Genomic DNA, 17,414 nt, shown 5'->3' with positions numbered 1-17,414 from the left:
AAGTTTACACAACGCTTCATATACATCAATGCTAGGTTTCGAGTCATCGCTAAGCTCATAGAGCTTACACGCTTTCGAAAAGGTCCACTCGTTGAATAGTTTTGATGGCTTTCAATGAATAAAGTAAATTTAAGGGTTGGTTTTTGATACTAACAGTTGCGACATCTCTTGAAATGAGGGATCGTTTCATTGTTTCTAGGTGAAATATCTTTCCCTATCAAAAATTGAATACCACAGCCAGATTTTCCAAAGCAGGTGTCTTATATTACATGGCAAGTATGAATTTCGAGGATCGCATGCTCGCTGTTCACAGTCCGTCTCAAGCTAAACAACAACGCAATAAAAATCTTTTTCAGACAGCAGTTTGATCGTCAAGGTTTCGTGTAATGATTGTAGTCAATGACGTGTGAAAGTCATCGTCACGTGCCTTATTTTCGAGAATTATTGTGAAAATGATATCATGATCATACCCTCCATTTCTGAAAGAAAAAAAATCCGGACTTGGTACCTGCGTATCAACTTTAAAAATAAAAAAAAAAGAGTATCCCATAACCCATAGTCCCACATGTTCAACGACGTGAGAATTTTTTTTCTTGTAAATGCTAGGCCCTAAGGCACTTCGTAAGAAAAAGTTATTTTCTTCATATTCTTTCTTTAGGTCTTCCAATAATAATTTTGTGATCAATAAAATTAATTCAATAGAAAATCTGAAATAAAACAAATAATAAATAAATAAAAATTAAAATTGGTTAAAAAATCCTGTTAATTGGTGGTTGAATTTTTTAAAGACCGGCCAGCTTTAGGTTCTAATTCAGCCTAAATCTGGCCATGCTAATTCTGGCCGAACTGGAATAATTCGAACATTTGTGAATGAAATTTTTAATTTAGGCAGAAGAAAATATTATTTTATATAAAAGTACTTACTAATAAGACTACACGATAATTAATGGTTAATATGCAATTGCGTAGAAAACCATATCAAATATAAAAAGAACGTTGATAGTCAGATTCTTATAGTTACTAATTGGATAAATCAAAGCTTTTTTCATAATGTCAATCTCTAGTAAAAGACTAAGTTTCTGTAGATTTTAAAATTCTTTAATCGAACAACAAAAAGAGCTATAACTTAGATGTAAAGTTGGTTGGGTTCGTTAATATTCTCATGTATATTTGATCTATACTCCATAGCAAAATTACCTATTTTCGTTTTCCTGCAGCTAACTTTTGTTAAGTCTTAAATCTCAATTTATCCATTTTATCTAGCTTGTTATTTTTCTTGTAGAGCTTACAAGATTCTAAGAGCATCATCCTTATAAAAATTATACAAAAAATTATTATAATAGAGGGTAAACTCTAGCATGAAGTATTACATAACGTAATATCTAGTGCAAAATTTAATAATACAGTCAACTCTCTATAAATGCACTACTTATAAGTGCATTCCCTTCTTAAATGCACACTTTGATTCAGTCCCAAGTATATATGACCTCTAATTATTTACTCTTTATAAATGCACACCGTTTGTAATCGCACGCTTTTATCCAGTCCCAAGGGGTGCATTTATAGAGAGTTGACTAATAATCATTCCATAAATACTGCGGGAAATACGTTTTTTGGCCCGTAATGAAAACCCAATATTTGTCGGTCTAATTAATTCTATTACAAAGTTTATATCTACAATGGATAATAATAAGGTTCCATGCATAAATTCCATAAATAAAGAGTAATTCTTCTTGTAGGATCATCCAATAAAAATAATTAAATGTTACTGTTAACAAATACGTCAATCATGAATCATCTATTAAAAAATTACTCTATATTTGGTAAAAAAAGTATGTATCTGGTTTGAAAAGTGTCATAAGTATATAGATTAATTGGATTATGGTAATGCCCAAAATGCTATGATATTATTTCGAACATTTTAAATTAATTTCCGGATTCCGATTAATCCATAACTCGTAAATTTCAGGATGATCATCGACTCAACAGGGAATCAATCGAGAAGATCAAATTAATACAAAAACCTTTGAAATTTAATAATATCCCGTATATTTTTTTTGTGCGACATTTGCATCTTGATTAAATAAGGATCGGAGCTTGTGTAAGGATCTTGCGCCATAAATATGAATGAACGAAAAAAAATTTGAAAAAAAGTCTTCCCCTTTTATTTTTTCTTAAAAAAAAAAAAATCATGAATAAAGATAATAACGTTGCTCAAGGAAATGTTCCAGTAACTTTACCAGCTGATTGTATATATGAGATTATTCAATATTTTGTTCATGATATGAAAACTTTACATTCATGTATTGCTTTAAATCAAACTTTCTGCCAAATCTCTATCCGGATACTTTGGAGTAATCCATTTAAGTACGTTCAAGATGAAGTCAAAAGGAGTCTTATCTTTCAAACATATTTTTCTTGCCTTGATGATAAAGAGAAAGAACAAATAACACCTTTTCTTAAAAAGTCTGTTTCGTATTTTCCAAAACCTTTTATTAATTACCCAAGTTTCCTTCAAGAATTTGAAATAAATGATATACAAGCATCAATGAGGGTTTTTCTTCGCCAATACTATTCAGCTACACCTACAGAGAACAGAATTAATAGTATTGTTCGTATTCTTAATCCTTTTATTGAAAAGTTGTTATTCAATGACCAAAGTAATTTCAAGTATGTAAATGTTGATTTGAATGATCATCAAATAAGCGTTGAAAGAAATCAAATAGACATGAGTTCATTTAATAATGAGGTTCTTGAGCAAGTTCTTTCAAATATCAAAAAATTCTCTTTTGGATTTAATTTTAAATTTGATACTAAGAAGATGGAATTTTTAAAATTTGTTCAAAGGAATGCGTCAATACTCGCTAACATAATCTCTAATCACAACAAAGATATTCAACATGTTAGGTTCTCATTCACAGTATTACATACTAGAGAACATAGGAATGGAACGAAAAAGTTAATAAAGATTAGAACAGAATATGATAAATTATTAGAAATTTTGAAAACTTTTATTCTTTCATTAAATAATTTGAAATCATTAGAAACTCATTGTTTTTCAAAAAACGTTGATTTTGCAAATTTATTTATAAAGCATTCACACTCTTTGGTTTATTTAAAATTACATGACATATTTAGTTGTTCTACTGTTCTTAATATTATAGATCGTTGCCCAAATTTGAGAACGATTGAACTTACAAGTTTTTATTTTAATGGTATTAATGATGTTGATTTAATTTCAATTTTTGATAAACCCATTTCATCAAATTTAATTCATCTCAAGAACCTTTATGTTAGAATATCTCATTCTTCTGTTCTTAAACTTTTTGAAAGAATTGTTTTAATGTCAAATAATGGTCTCAAAACCCTTTTTTATGGTAGACAAGATATTTATAATCCCTTTACTAATCATAATGTCACGTCATCAATTCAACCATTCTGTGCGAATCTCACTCATTTATTTATAATAGTAACAGCTGGAAGAGAATTTTCATGTACTGTTTCATTTATGAAAAGTTTGAAGCATCTTGTTCATTTAAAATTGAGTTGTAGCAATTCTCTTAAAGATGATGCTGTTACAGAATTAGCACATTCATTTTCTCAATCTTTAAAAATCTTGGAGATGGATTACCTTGTAGTAGCAGAGAAGTTAAAAGTTTTGTTAGAGAATGTGCATTGTAATTTCAAAGAAATTAGCATATTTGCGCGTATTAATGATGCTATTCTAAAAGTTATTATGGAATATGCCAGTCGAAAAAATTCCTTAAAGAAACTTAGGTATATGAATGATAAGAATGTTTTATATTTTTATCAACCCCAACTTACAACACAAATATTAGAAGAAGCAAAGGATCTATTTATAGTTGAAGATAGTACAGAACCCTTTACAAAAAGCTTTCTTAAATCAATATTTTGAATTGGTATGTAATAGTAATTTCGTATTGTTAAGTTATTTTGTTATATTTATTTACAAAAATATTAAGCTTTCTATGAAATTTTATTAATATATATATATTTCTTTCTTTCATAGAAATATTATATGGGATATTAAAGAATTTTTATATTTGATTTTTTTTTCTCTTTGTTTCTCTCATATTTGTGTTTTTATAAATTATTAAATGTGACAATAATTTTTACAGTCAATAGCCTATTTTAATAAATAAATAGCACAAGTGAGAATTTTTATTAGTGTATTCTAAATAAAGATCCCGACCATGGTATTTAGTTTGTCTTGAATTTATCTGTTAATATAAACTTATTGCACCATTCATACTAAAAGTAATTTGATTATTATAAAGTATGTTAAGAAAATAGTGTTCTGCATACCAGACACCAAAAACTTAGGTCACGGAGTACTAATGCAATGGTACACCAGGCATTCACATTACTCTTTTTTTGGAGGGAAGCATCAAATTTCGTAGATTAATTATTTATTAAAAATATAAATTCATTATTGTGAAATATTAAAAGTAGCTCTTAATCTTATTTAGAAGTAAGAATGTTATACAATACGTCAGTGTAAGTATTAAAATTTATGTAATGATAAATTACTCGATTTATGCGGAATAATTAATAAATATTAAAAATCGCAATTTGCGATTAACGAAATTAACGTTTTAGATATGATGATTCGAAACTTATAATAAAGCAGAACTGAGTTTTTTTAGCCAGACTTTTGAAAATTTTATTTCGATTCAAAGGTTTGAGACGTTCTTTAGGATTTCTTTAGTAATGTCATCAATCACCTAAAATTTCTATAACATAATGATATTGTTCTTAATGATTAATTTCTTTAGAACTAATGTTTTAGAGTATTTGAACTTTAATCCTTTTATGAATAATAATGATTTTAAATATTGTTGTAAATATAATTTATTATAATACAAAATATATCCTACATAATAATATTAAATTTACTACTTCTTTGATATATTACTACTTTGGTAATTAAAATCTCTATATTATAATGATTTTGTACTTCAACATCATATAATTCAAATTTTTTTTTTACTTTACCTTTCATTAATACTTTTCCCAGTTGACTAAAGGTCCCTTTTCTTTCTCATAATATGTTCCTCTACATAAGATAATATATCATCAAAATTGCATAAAAATATTTCAAAATCATTCTTATTAAATATAAGATATAATTCTAATTTAAAAAGGGAGAATTTGTCCTAATTCTTTTAATAATCATGGTTATTTAAATGTTAAAAATTTATAACTTAAAGGGTTTCAAATGTAATACAAATTCATAAAATTTTTATATTCTAATTATTCTAATTGTACAACAATTTATAAAATTATTTATTTGCCATTTAATTTATTAATTATCTTTCTTAGAATTTGATAAATCATAAACTTAGCTCAATAATATTAAAAGTATTTTTTACACCCACTTTTCAATAGAATGTCCTATTTCATCTATATTTAACAAGGATAATTGAATAATGTATTTGAAGGAAACAATTTATTATTCATTTCATATTCGGTTATAATTTAAATCATGTAAATAAATTTCAAGAAAACGATTATTTTTAGAAGGATTTGAAAATAGATTTTCCCATAGTAATAGAATCGCCATTTTTGAATGTGCTGTAATCAAAAGCAAGGGGGAAAAGGGAACAGTGAAAAATTAAAAAAAAATTACTTCAAAAATTGCGATGACATTATATAAAAAAAGGCGTACTTCATTTATAATTTATGATTTTTCTTGACTCATGTATGGAATACGGCGTATTTCGCTTTGATTACAGAGATTACACCGTTTTTTCATTATTATAACCAATTTTTTAACACATGTTTATTCTACATTCATGTTTTTTACAAACTTCTAATGTATGGCATAAATATAAATCAGTTGAATCAGATTTTTCAGAAATTAATTTTAATGGAATGGAATTTTTTGATAATATGTTTGTAGTCAAAATGGAATATTTTATTAGATATAATTTTTGCATAAAAAAGTTTACATGCAAAAAATATATTATAAAACGATTCTATAATAATACTGCGATAATGTTGTATCAAATAGTTTGAATATAATTATTGTATTAATCCAATCTTACCTATTTATGTATAATAGATGCATCTTTTAGCTATTGTTCTGAAATTCCTTTTATCCTTGAAGTATATAAAAAGGTATATTTCTGCCTGCTGCTTCTAATAACATTTTTCAACTATAAAATATAACTATGTAGTTTGTTTTCTGCGAAAATACTGAATTTATTTTTAATATATTTATAATTACATACGTTATTATATGGTTCCTTATATCAAAATTTACCAAATGGATTTGAAACCTCTCCGCAAAATACCAATAATAGAATTTCATCTACTTATTGGAAAAGATTGGCTGTTTTGTTTCCATATAATTTTCAAAACAAACTTATTTTTGATACAAGCTATAATTTAATATTAATGCATATTCCGATCCAATATGCTTTATTAAAGGAAATATGTCTAAATTAAACTTACTCTTCAATTCATCATATATATATATATATCTTTTACTTTTATCAATTCTTATTCCAAAAATATACAAGTTGATTGTATAAAACAGATATCCATTTTACATTTTATTTCTATCAACAGTTATTTTTTTTTTTTTCAGAATAAATATAAAGATTTCTTTTTTTAAAATGCATTAAGTTATTCCAGATTTTATTCTTTTACTCAGTTGAAGCTTCACCATTTTAGTATAATAAGGTATTTTTCAAAAATTTTAAACTACAATACATACCCCCCCTGTTTTTTAGCTAACTAATAATCCAAATTTAATAAAATTTATAATATCGAGTTCGTCTTAATCGACTCAATGAGAGGAAGCAGACTGGAAGATTTATATGGAGTTATATGCTAATTTATATTCATGTGTAATATAGATTGATTTATGATTTTATATTCTGAGAGTAACGAGAAAGTGTCTAAAAAGTGCTGAAAATGATCCTCTTATTTGCTAAATAACTATTATACATATGATTCTACTTTGTGTATAAGTATAAATTGTCATTAGCTATACATAAATTTTTCAGAAAATTATCACAGATTAAGTACTACATAAATAAAAAAAAAATGATGTGATTAGGCATGTATGATTTACCTTTACTTCCAACTCTTAATCCATTCGAAGAGTTTGTTAAAATCATTTTGATGATATTCAATCTAAAATATAAAATCTTGCATTTTTTCTCTTTTATATAATAATTTAAACTTCAGATTCGTTAACATTTTTTCTTTTCTATTTTCGCTCCTAATTGTTTATATTCCACGTTATACTTACCTAATTGTTTAAATAACTCAGCATATGGAAATGTGGAATTACACCATTGTCAACACCTATCCCGATTTCAATGGCAAAGCCTGCTTAATATCAAGATTCCTAAATAAATCAGATTCATAATAGTTATTTCGTAGAAAACCGTAGATATCATTAATCATCATGGCAGAACCATGATGATAGTGAAGTCAAAAGCATTACAAGATTTACACACTTCGCCTACAAAAAATGATAGCTTTGTATACAAAACTAAGGTTTTTTATAAGATTAAAATGCAATATATGCAATATATGCATGATTTTAATTCACTCATAACGGTATATCCAAGCAAAACAGTACAACTAAATGCTAGCGTTTTATTAATCGTCTTTTATGCTTTTGACTTTGAATAGAAATTACATGCAATAAACTTACAAAGCAGAATACTTTACACAAATGCTAAGTTAGTTTTCCATATTAATACTTAAATAGTAATTTCTTATAAAATCTCATTTTCCAACATCTTTATTCTGTAAAATATGTGATATAATAAATTTGAACTTTTTATGTTTTGATGGGCGTATATTGTGAGTACAGCTAGTATATTGTTGCATGAATGTAACACGTATATTATTAATGGTATATCATTATATCATTTTTAGCAAAAATAAATTACATTAAAAAATTTTTTTAAATTATCTAATTTGAAATTTGAAAGTGATTATTCAAAAAATTATTCTACTCTATTACTCTATTAAATTCTGTTATAATATCCGTACATAGTAATACTCTACTATGGAAAACTTTTTGATACGGGTTTTTCTCTACGTCATATCGTGATAGCGCGGAAGACTTTTGCATAATATTTTTCTATAATGATAGAAGCAAGATAAGAGACTACTTGTCAAAAAAAAAAAAATATAAAAGATATTAGTTTCGAACCTTAAAGAAGTATAATATTCCCAATGTTTGGCGCATAGTTTTGATATTTAATAGTCGGAAGGGAAACTTAAATGTAGATCCATCCAAACTAAAATACAGACCATCGTCAGCAATAAGTTGACCATGTAAACCTAACGCGGTGGTAAATGTTAGGCATCGTTAGGCATCAATAAACAATATTACAATATTCAGTATTACATATATAAGAACATCTTACCGGCAAATTGAAATGTATATATGGCTGAATCTTCAGCAGCTTTATCCGATATCAAATAATCATCAAGAATAGATTTATTAGTACGCAAATTTTGCTACAATCTCGGACAATTTTTGCCGGTGGCACATTCAGTGTGGCAAAGTTTTATGTGTTGATTTCGAGTTTTGACCCTCAAATAAATTCTTCTGCGCGCCATAAATGTCCTTTAGGGTTAGGATAGGGTTAGCGGATTAAGAAGGATATCAGCGAAATGATTGAAATGATTGTCGGTGAAATGAACTAGCCCATTAAAAGAGAATTGTTAGGAGTACTAGCTTTTGAATATGGTGCTTGCTATTGGAGATCGAGTCGATTCTACTTCAATAACGCTTGCAACTCCTCCCAAACCATATTTACTCCCTGATTTGGGACTAAAAAACAATTCCGATTATAATAACAATAATATTAATTGCAAGTCAACTAACATTACTACCTTGTAGATCATCGATGTCGTTTAGAAGGTTGTCTATTAACTGATGAAAGAAAGTTGTTCCGCTAGGCTTGTTGGCTTGATTACAAACAAAACAATTCAATGTTCGTACATTTGAATCTTTAAACATTCATTTTGTCATAGTTCTCCTCTACAGTTGCATTTGTATTATAAAATTATAAGTATAAATAATAAATTATCGACAGGGCATGATTTATAAAATGCAGGCATTTACCATTGGAGTCCGATGATATGATTAACATCCGAAAATATAATGTCCATCGCAGGGGCCACTGTTTTAAGAACATAATCCACCTCCGTTAATTTGTTTTCTTTTCCATCCTCATTCACAAAAACATTTAAATCATTAAGTAGCATATCCAAGCTATTAATAGAAGATCCAATTAGTTTTAGTATTTACAGGCGCAACTACTAAATTACCATTCATATACATTATGGAGTATATATTCATGATTTGAAGATGTGTTTTCGTGACTGAACGATCCTTCATTTGGTCTAGTAAGTATTTTCACGTTTCCCAACATCGATATTCTAAGCAAAGCTGTACAAAAGAATGTTAAAAAAAAAAAATTAAAATCGTCAATCAACAAGCTGTTCACATACATTCTCGATCCTCATAATGCTGTCTAGAACACTGCCTTCGAATTTTGATGGGACCAAATTCATCTTACTTCGTATTTCTTGTTCAAGCAAGTACATTCGTCTCCGAACCAGGTCCTCATGCTACCCTTAATTCAGAAGAAAGGTCTACGATAGAGGTCAATCTAAGCCTATTTAAAGATATAATCAGTGGTTCTGCTCTATTACGCAAAAACTTGACAGTAATCACAGTGTACCTAATAATACTAGCTTTGTACGTGTCCAGTTTTTTTGTATCTTTAGAACATCCAATACACTTGATGTTTTATCGGAGAGGACGTTTTTAACAAGTCTCCCTCTGGTAACTTATCAAAAGATCAGATGATGTCATCGTCTACTTGTTCTTCATCCGCTATCAGAAGTTTCTTTCTCTTCATCATAATCTTCATCATCATTTTCTATTTCTATCAACTTTGATTGAAAATCATCGCGCTTCGTTTGCGATAAAGTAATGTAGGTATGTCATTGCTGTGTGATTAAGGTGTAGGCAGACCACGTCTTTGATGTTGCCGTCTTTGCAGTATCTGCTGCCATCACCTTTGATTCTGCTTGTTTAAAAGGAGCCTTTTCAAGAGATGATGTTGATTTTCCAATAATACCTGCTTTAGCCATTAAATATCGTTGAATATCAGACATAATTAACATTGCTATCTGTGATCTTATACCGTTGAAGTTGAATTTACCTCTTTTATAGGCGTCATATGTTTGTTGACTTTACGAATTGTTCTTCACGCTTTAGGCCCCTTTTCTTTACGTCTTCTTTTGGGTATGTGGGTTGGGAGCGTGTGAAATAATTGTCGGGGAAATGAACCAGATCCATTAAAAGAGAATTGTTAAAAGAAAATTGTTCTGCTGGGCTTGATTCCAAACCAACGATTCAATATTCAAATATTTCGTTTATTTGAATTATTTTGATTATGGCGATTAATAAAACACTTGCACCTTTCGATTCTACAAGAGAGACATTATAAAGTAAGCCATCCAATGGTTAAAGATAAGATTATGACGCTTTTATTTACCACTTTGGGTGACATTTATGCACCATCTTCGTCTGTAATAATCATTGCAGAAGATTGCGGTTCAACTAGACCTCTCTATAAGGAAAGATAATAGTAAGAAATAATGTTTAAGACGAACGGTGTCAAGTTGACTCATCCCTCCCGTCTCCTACCTCAGATGACCCGCTGTTGGCTTCACCAGACCAATTCGTTAATTCTGCCATTTTCTAAGATGAAAGATACAATATAATATATCTGTTTCTAATTGCCGTACTCTTTCTACGAACTGCAAATCGAAATCACGCCCGTTGAATTTATTATACCATTGCATGCAACTTCCTAGGTCCGAAGCATCTTCAAAGCTATTAGTTACGTCAAGTAGTTCGTCGCATAGTGAAGATATACAACCGGAACCTTTGTAATTTGTTTTCTTAATGCTTTTAAGTGAGAGTAGCCAATCTTCATAAAATTATACCTAGGGTAGGATTACATTTTTTTTTCTAAGACGATAGTTAAGATAGTGTTTTAGTTGGCAGTATTGAGCTTCGACTTTATTTTAAAGTATTCATTTACAATCGGTGTTTAGTTGTTCTTAAAGTTGTTGTCATTTGTTAGGAAAATTCAATTTATAAGGTAAAAGCGGAAAAAGCGGATCAAAGCCCTGTTCAATTCTTATTGATCGCAACCAGCCATCAATACGTTCTAGAATTGAACAGGGCTCAAGTTACGCGAATGTTAAAAAAAAATGAATTATAACAACTGATAAGAAGTTACCTCATCTCCATGCCGTATTTTGATTGGCCGGTCTTTTGTCAATCACTGGATTTTATAATAGTGTACGTCACAAACACAATCGTTTGATGGCTTGAAGTGTATCGCCTATAAACTATAAAGAGCGGGAGATTTTTTTTTTTCGGAGCTGAGTGGTTCAGGCTTCCTCTAAAAGAAGTTCCGAATATACAAGAAGTGGAACTTCTTTTTGTTTGTGGCACAGTTCATTGAAAACCCGTTGAGGCTTTCACGGTTTCACCTTCTAATGCAGATTCAAAAAGTGAAAGGAAATAGGCAGGGTATTTATAAAAAATTTAAATTTCAGAAAAATTCGCAAGAATATTTTTAGTCGTTATGGGAATAAAATCATTGGGAGCATCGGCGCGAATTTTATCCCTTACTTCGAGATTTATACTGATTTGAGTAGATATGATGATGAAAGCACATTACCTACTCAAATTAACAGAAGAATAGGTAAAAAGGAACGTAAGAAATAAGTAGCACAACTGTTTAAGGAGACTGCTGATGAGGGTAAAGTATAACTGATTTTCCTTCTAATAAATCTTATTTTCATTCACGGAAAAAAAATATCATTTTATTAATTATTGATATATTTGAATTTATAGAACTTTTTTGTTTTAAATAGTAAATATAGGGATCACTAGAATAAATTTATAGTTTTTGTTATTAAAAAGAGAATTATGCAACAAAAAATCTGCTAAATCTTGGGATGGTGTTGAAAAATATGCGTTACAATAATCTAGAAGAATAGACTACCAAATGTCAGTTCGAGACGTGGAGAAGAAGATTATTCCTTATCAACGAACGGAAGATGTTAAATTGTATATATATATATATATATATATATGTGGGCAATTTCTTTGAATATACTGGAAATGAATTAGGGTTCCGCCATAGTTATTTGGCCCTTTGAGTTTAACTAACTAATCCATTAAACCATAATCCTAACCCTAATCCTAACCTTAACCCAAATACTACTGTAATCTCTAAATTTTACTATATACTTGAGTATCACCATATGGTTACAAATAGATATTTCCAATGAAATAAACAAAATCAAAACTTTAACGCATAAAACAGTTGTATATTTTTATTTATTTTTAATATATATATATATATATAATAAATACTGATGTTACATTTGATTAAAACTCATAAAATTAAAACTACGAATACTATGAAGGCATCTAATTAGAATATTCAAGAAAATTGATCGATGTCTAACCATTAAAATTGTGCAGCAACATAATGAAGATTCAATTAATGAAATAATTGGAAAAAAAACGAACATGAAAACGAAAACAAAATAAGATACATGGTATACATTTCAGCGTGATGGGAGAACCTAGGAGCCTCATCCAGAGTATTGTTTGCTAGATCGGGTGCCTTATAACATATTAATAACATTAATAATACTGTATATTAATAGATTTATATAAAAAATCACGAAAATTTTTAATGAAAATACGTGTCTCAATATATATTAAATACCTTGATTATTTATTAAGCTGATCGGACAGTTGAATCAAATTAATTTTGTGATTATTGCAATTTCACGATGGCGTGATGACAGATTATTACATTTCCATTCATCCATTCCATTAGAATTTGCTGATAAAATAGAGGATAAAATGGTCAACATTTTTCATTAGCTTTGCATAATGCATGGATATTTTCTCTGAAATTGATGTCCATGACTAAATTTCATCATGAAGGCGTGGTTCTTTTTCGGGTGATAACTTCCATATTGTTATTCCAAAATATTTCAGGAATTATCTTGTATCTTGGTCGAGTATGATGAAACGAATAGAATTACACCTTATGTTTTTTTGACGTACGCACGATCAAAATCCATTAATTTACTCGTATCCACACGTATACGAATGATACCTCTTTCATTACACAAGTAAGCCAATCCTGTTAATCCTTCAACAAGAAATGGCATTTGATTTACTTGTGAATTTCTTTGAAGTGATTGATAATCACAGTATGCAAGTCAACATCTTGGTAGGATAGATACTGTTAGGTAGAAAAAAAAAATTAATAATTGCATGCAAGAATAGAAATTTGATATCTAATAATACCATACCATACCATGATTTTGGACTTATTCTTTGACGCGACGTTCAATATTTTTTGTATAAATAAATATATATCGCCATTATACTATCTTCCTCCCATACTGCTTTGTGCAATATATCGATCTATTTCTATAAAATTGCTAAAATATTACGGAATTAATACAATCAATACAGAAAGGACTATGCAAGATTCCTGTGTTGGATTTCGATTGACTTGCTCGTTTCTGCTTTCCCATCGCTAGTAATTGTCACCCGACACGGATTATACGTGGAATAAAAAAAAATTTGAAAACGATACATCAAGTCGAAAACAACCATCACTTTTATTTTGAAAGAAGCCTTCGTTTATATCATTAATTCTTCGTAAACATAATATCTGAATAAATGATAGCGCCTATATGTTGTGATAAGTTTTTATTAGTGAACTAATTTTATCAAAATTTCTGTAATATCATTAAAAAATTAAAGCGACGAGTTTATTCATTAAGTTTCAAACAAACCTTACTCTTGTAGTGACTAATTACGTGTGACCAATTTGCAAATTACCATAAGGTGCTATGAATACAAAGTGGCTCGGTTTTTCGACGTCGAACCTTTTAATGTGAAATGGCTTCAGTTTTGTTAAGTGTTCAATTTGTCTAAGCACTAGCAGGTAATGATTTGCATATAATAGATGATGCCGAAGTAGTTGGTGTTTATATATTATCTCGAATAAGCAGGTTACACGTGTGGTGTTTGTGTGATTATAATATTATCCTCGACTCCTCGACTCCTCGACTCCTCGTCCCCTCCGTCCCCTCCGTCCCCTCCGTCCCCTCGTCCGGAATAAAAAAATGACGTATTAATTTTATAGTTTTTTCGAAAAAAAAAAAAAGCGCGTACGCGTAATAATTTTATTCCTAAAAATATATATATATTAATACATTTCTTTTACATAATTAACAGCTTGAATATATAAATTATCATAATTTCGTAATTCAATATTATACAATCTAAAATCCTTCACTTCACGTAAATCATATTCTAAATAACTATCTTTTATAGCCAAATATTCAACCCTTTTCTCCTTCATAATATATTTCTTTATATAAGGTAAAATATCTTTGATTTTTCTTTTTGAAATTTTATTCCTTATTAAAAATTTCTTAATAAAAGTATTATGAGAATTTTTTAAAAATATTTCAAAATCATTTATATTTTGAATAATAAAAGATAAATTTAAATATTCTAATTTTAAAGGAAGGATTTGACCTAAATTTAATAATAAATTTGTACTTAAAAGTTCATCATCATCAAAATCAATAGAAAGATAATAAAGATTTTGATCAATATTTTGAATTAAATTGAATATTTTTGGATAAATAATATTAATATTACATTCAAATAAATCGAATAATTCAATTTTTGTACAATATTTTATAATTAAATCAATTAATTGTTGTTTTAATTCATTAATTAATTCATTACGAATATAAGAATCATTTGAAAATGAACCAAAACCAAAATTTTCTAAATAATCACCTGATTTTTGTAATAATAATTCTAATGAATCAATTTGTAATATTTCATCCATAAATAATGATTTTAATTTAAATGGTTTAGTTATATTAATAATTTGTTGAATAAGTTCATAATTTAATAAACGACAATAAATAATATGAACGGATTCTAAATTATTTAATTGTTCGAATACTTGTTTTAAATTATTTAAATTTTTAAAATTAATCTTATGAAATATAATAGTTTTTAATGTATTTGAACAATTAATATTATTATTTAATAATAATAAAGAATTATCTAATACTAATGATAATGAATTATTTAAAATTAATAAATCATTAAGTAAAGGAAGATCATCATATTCGAATGATATTTTCTTTAAATTTTGTTGTGAATTAATTATACTTGATAAAAATTTTTTAACCAATAAATTATTTTCATCATTAAATTTTTGAAATTGAAAATTTATTGATGAAATTGAATTACATTTTAAACTTATAAATTCTAAAAATTGAAGAATTTTTCTTACATTCGCAATTCTTTGAAGTTTGAAATTTCTTATATTACAAATGAAATTTGGTTTTTGTAAAATTAATTCAAAAATTTCATTAAAATTTCTATGATCTTGATCTGTTGTTATTAAAATTTCAAATGTACGTAAATTTACTTCATTATTAATAAATATTTTAAATAATAATTTATAAATTAATGTTTTAACAATTGTTGTCATATCTTTTAATACTCCAATAGATGTAATCCATTTTTCAATAGATTGTTCAATTTTAAATGTATTTATTCTTTGAATAAAACTTGGGTAATTAAATAAAGTTTTTGATGGAAATATTTTATTATTAATTCCACATACGTTTAATTTTGTTTTATCATAATCATTTAAATTGTGTAAATAAATTTCAATAAAATGATAATTTTTTACAGGAATTGAAAATGGTTCTTTCCATAATAATGGAATTGTTATACGACACCATGCTCTATTAACTAAAACGCATGAATGTAACGTTTTATAATCGTTTCGAAAATATTGTACAATGTCATCAGTTATTTCCGGTAATTTTCCCGAAAATACTTTTGAACATGCCATATTGTAAAGCGAAGTAAGAGAGAGGGAGAAAGAAAAAAAAGAGGATGAAGAAAGAATTCGTTTGAAAAAAAAAAAAATGCGTTAAAATAGGAAATTAATTACTTTTCGGAGTGGTGGTCCCGATATATTGTCGCACAGGTCAGAATTATAACTAAGCCACCACATTCCTGATTTGTCGATCATTCGGACCTAATATTCCATGGAGATAGATGATCGGCGATCAGGAAATATTTACTTTGTCAGTTATTTCATATTCCGCCTAATTTGGCCGTAAATCTGTAATGATCGTCGTTTTTTTTTTTTATTTGACGGAATTTATAATCGTAAAAGGAAAGAATTACATATTTTATTAATGACTTTTATTGCAAAGATTTAAAAAGATGAAGGAGTGGTTCGTGTACCTACTGTACATCACAGATATTTGTACAACCTAACCGATCGATCCGATCGAGTTTGACATGCCTAACTTTTACGTCATAGGAGAGCGACATTAAGAACTTGGCTTTTTTAGTAATAGATTAATATGTAATAGTTTGATAATAATTTCACAATATATTCGTAATAATTACTTTTTTATATATTTCGGAAATTAAACAATGAAGAATATGAAATAGATTCTAAAAACAAAATTAAAATGATGTGGATGTTGTTCCAACTTCCGAGGTTTCATATTTTAACAAATAACCCCAAATTATTCACCATCCGATGTTTATTTATCATCTACATGTCATCATCCTATTAATTATGTAGATTGAGTGATCATTTGAATATGTTCCAAATTGTTATAAAATTTCTTCTAAACAGATAGATAGAATCCACTTTTATTAAAAAGCCCAATTCAATTTTTTTACCATAACGGGATAACAATGATATTGTAAGCGTACAAATTGTTTATAATAACTAATGTTTATATGTCAAACTTCAACATTGATTGATATATTTCTTTAAGTCATTGATTAGAAAAAATATACCCTTTATAGACAATATTCGCTCCGCTCTGGAATAATTAGTAATTATACGTAATATTTTAAAGGTTATAAAGTACTTATTTTATTAAAAGAGTTTAAAAAATATTTTTCTTTTATTGACGACCATACAATATTTTAAAAAGTTATTTTTAAGTTTTGAACTTATTGTACAAGTGAATATATTAATTGGATGCGTAAAAAGAATAGTGTAATTATTTAATGATATTCTATCAAAGATTTGGGACGCATTTATTTTAAGGAAAGTATCCAAAGAAAAAACTGAAGTAGTCTTCTGAGTTAATAATATATTTAAGTTTTTATCGTGTAATTAACTCAAATGATCTTAAGAAAATTTTCTTATTAAAAAAATATATCTTAAATTCTATTATTGATTGGTTAATCGAGTTTAAACCTTTTTTTTACATCGTAT

General features: G+C 27.7%; 5 protein-coding genes across 5 annotated transcripts; 1 reads left to right on the top strand and 4 right to left on the bottom strand.

Moving 5' to 3' along the window:
- Positions 1-2,191: 2,191 nt before the first annotated feature.
- On the top strand, positions 2,192-4,142 carry OCT59_000448 (uncharacterized protein; the record flags this gene model as incomplete). Its single annotated transcript, XM_025312646.2, has 1 exon — positions 2,192-4,142. One exon carries the CDS (start codon positions 2,192-2,194, stop codon positions 3,914-3,916), a length of 1,725 nt encoding a protein of 574 aa, XP_025189307.2. The 3' UTR covers positions 3,917-4,142.
- A 3,854-nt stretch (positions 4,143-7,996) lies between these two features.
- On the bottom strand, positions 7,997-9,149 carry OCT59_000447 (uncharacterized protein; the record flags this gene model as incomplete). Its single annotated transcript, XM_066138843.1, has 7 exons — positions 7,997-8,128; positions 8,201-8,331; positions 8,418-8,511; positions 8,805-8,827; positions 8,890-8,956; positions 9,015-9,037; positions 9,122-9,149. The coding sequence occupies 7 exons, from the start codon at positions 9,147-9,149 to the stop codon at positions 7,997-7,999; spliced, it is 498 nt and encodes a 165-aa protein (XP_065988300.1).
- Positions 9,150-9,253: 104 nt separating this feature from the next.
- Positions 9,254-9,941, bottom strand: OCT59_000446 (uncharacterized protein; the record flags this gene model as incomplete). Its single annotated transcript, XM_066138842.1, has 6 exons — positions 9,254-9,271; positions 9,339-9,448; positions 9,511-9,541; positions 9,635-9,677; positions 9,744-9,802; positions 9,885-9,941. 6 exons carry the CDS (start codon positions 9,939-9,941, stop codon positions 9,254-9,256), a joined length of 318 nt encoding a protein of 105 aa, XP_065988299.1.
- A 2,530-nt stretch (positions 9,942-12,471) lies between these two features.
- OCT59_000445 (uncharacterized protein) lies at positions 12,472-13,433 on the bottom strand (the record flags this gene model as incomplete). The annotated part of the gene is made up of 6 exons (XM_066138841.1): positions 12,472-12,556; positions 12,652-12,722; positions 12,918-12,947; positions 13,227-13,253; positions 13,323-13,355; positions 13,431-13,433. The coding sequence occupies 6 exons, from the start codon at positions 13,431-13,433 to the stop codon at positions 12,472-12,474; spliced, it is 249 nt and encodes an 82-aa protein (XP_065988298.1).
- An 841-nt stretch (positions 13,434-14,274) lies between these two features.
- Positions 14,275-16,062, bottom strand: OCT59_000444 (uncharacterized protein). Its single transcript, XM_066138840.1, has one exon. It carries the CDS (start codon positions 16,014-16,016, stop codon positions 14,334-14,336), a length of 1,683 nt encoding a protein of 560 aa, XP_065988297.1. The 5' UTR covers positions 16,017-16,062; the 3' UTR covers positions 14,275-14,333.
- Between the last annotated feature and the right edge of the window lie 1,352 nt (positions 16,063-17,414).

This window comes from Rhizophagus irregularis, chromosome 1, assembly GCF_026210795.1.
Source record: "Rhizophagus irregularis chromosome 1, complete sequence".
NCBI classification, from domain to species: Eukaryota; Fungi; Glomeromycota; class Glomeromycetes; order Glomerales; family Glomeraceae; genus Rhizophagus; species Rhizophagus irregularis.
Note: the sequence above shows the minus strand (reverse complement) of the source record. Positions and strands in the feature narration are given on the sequence as shown.

Excerpts from the sequence above, each read along its gene's own strand:
- OCT59_000444 (XM_066138840.1), bottom strand. The coding sequence starts at position 16,016 with ATGGCATGTTCAAAAGTATTTTCGGGAAAATTACCGGAAATAACTGAT.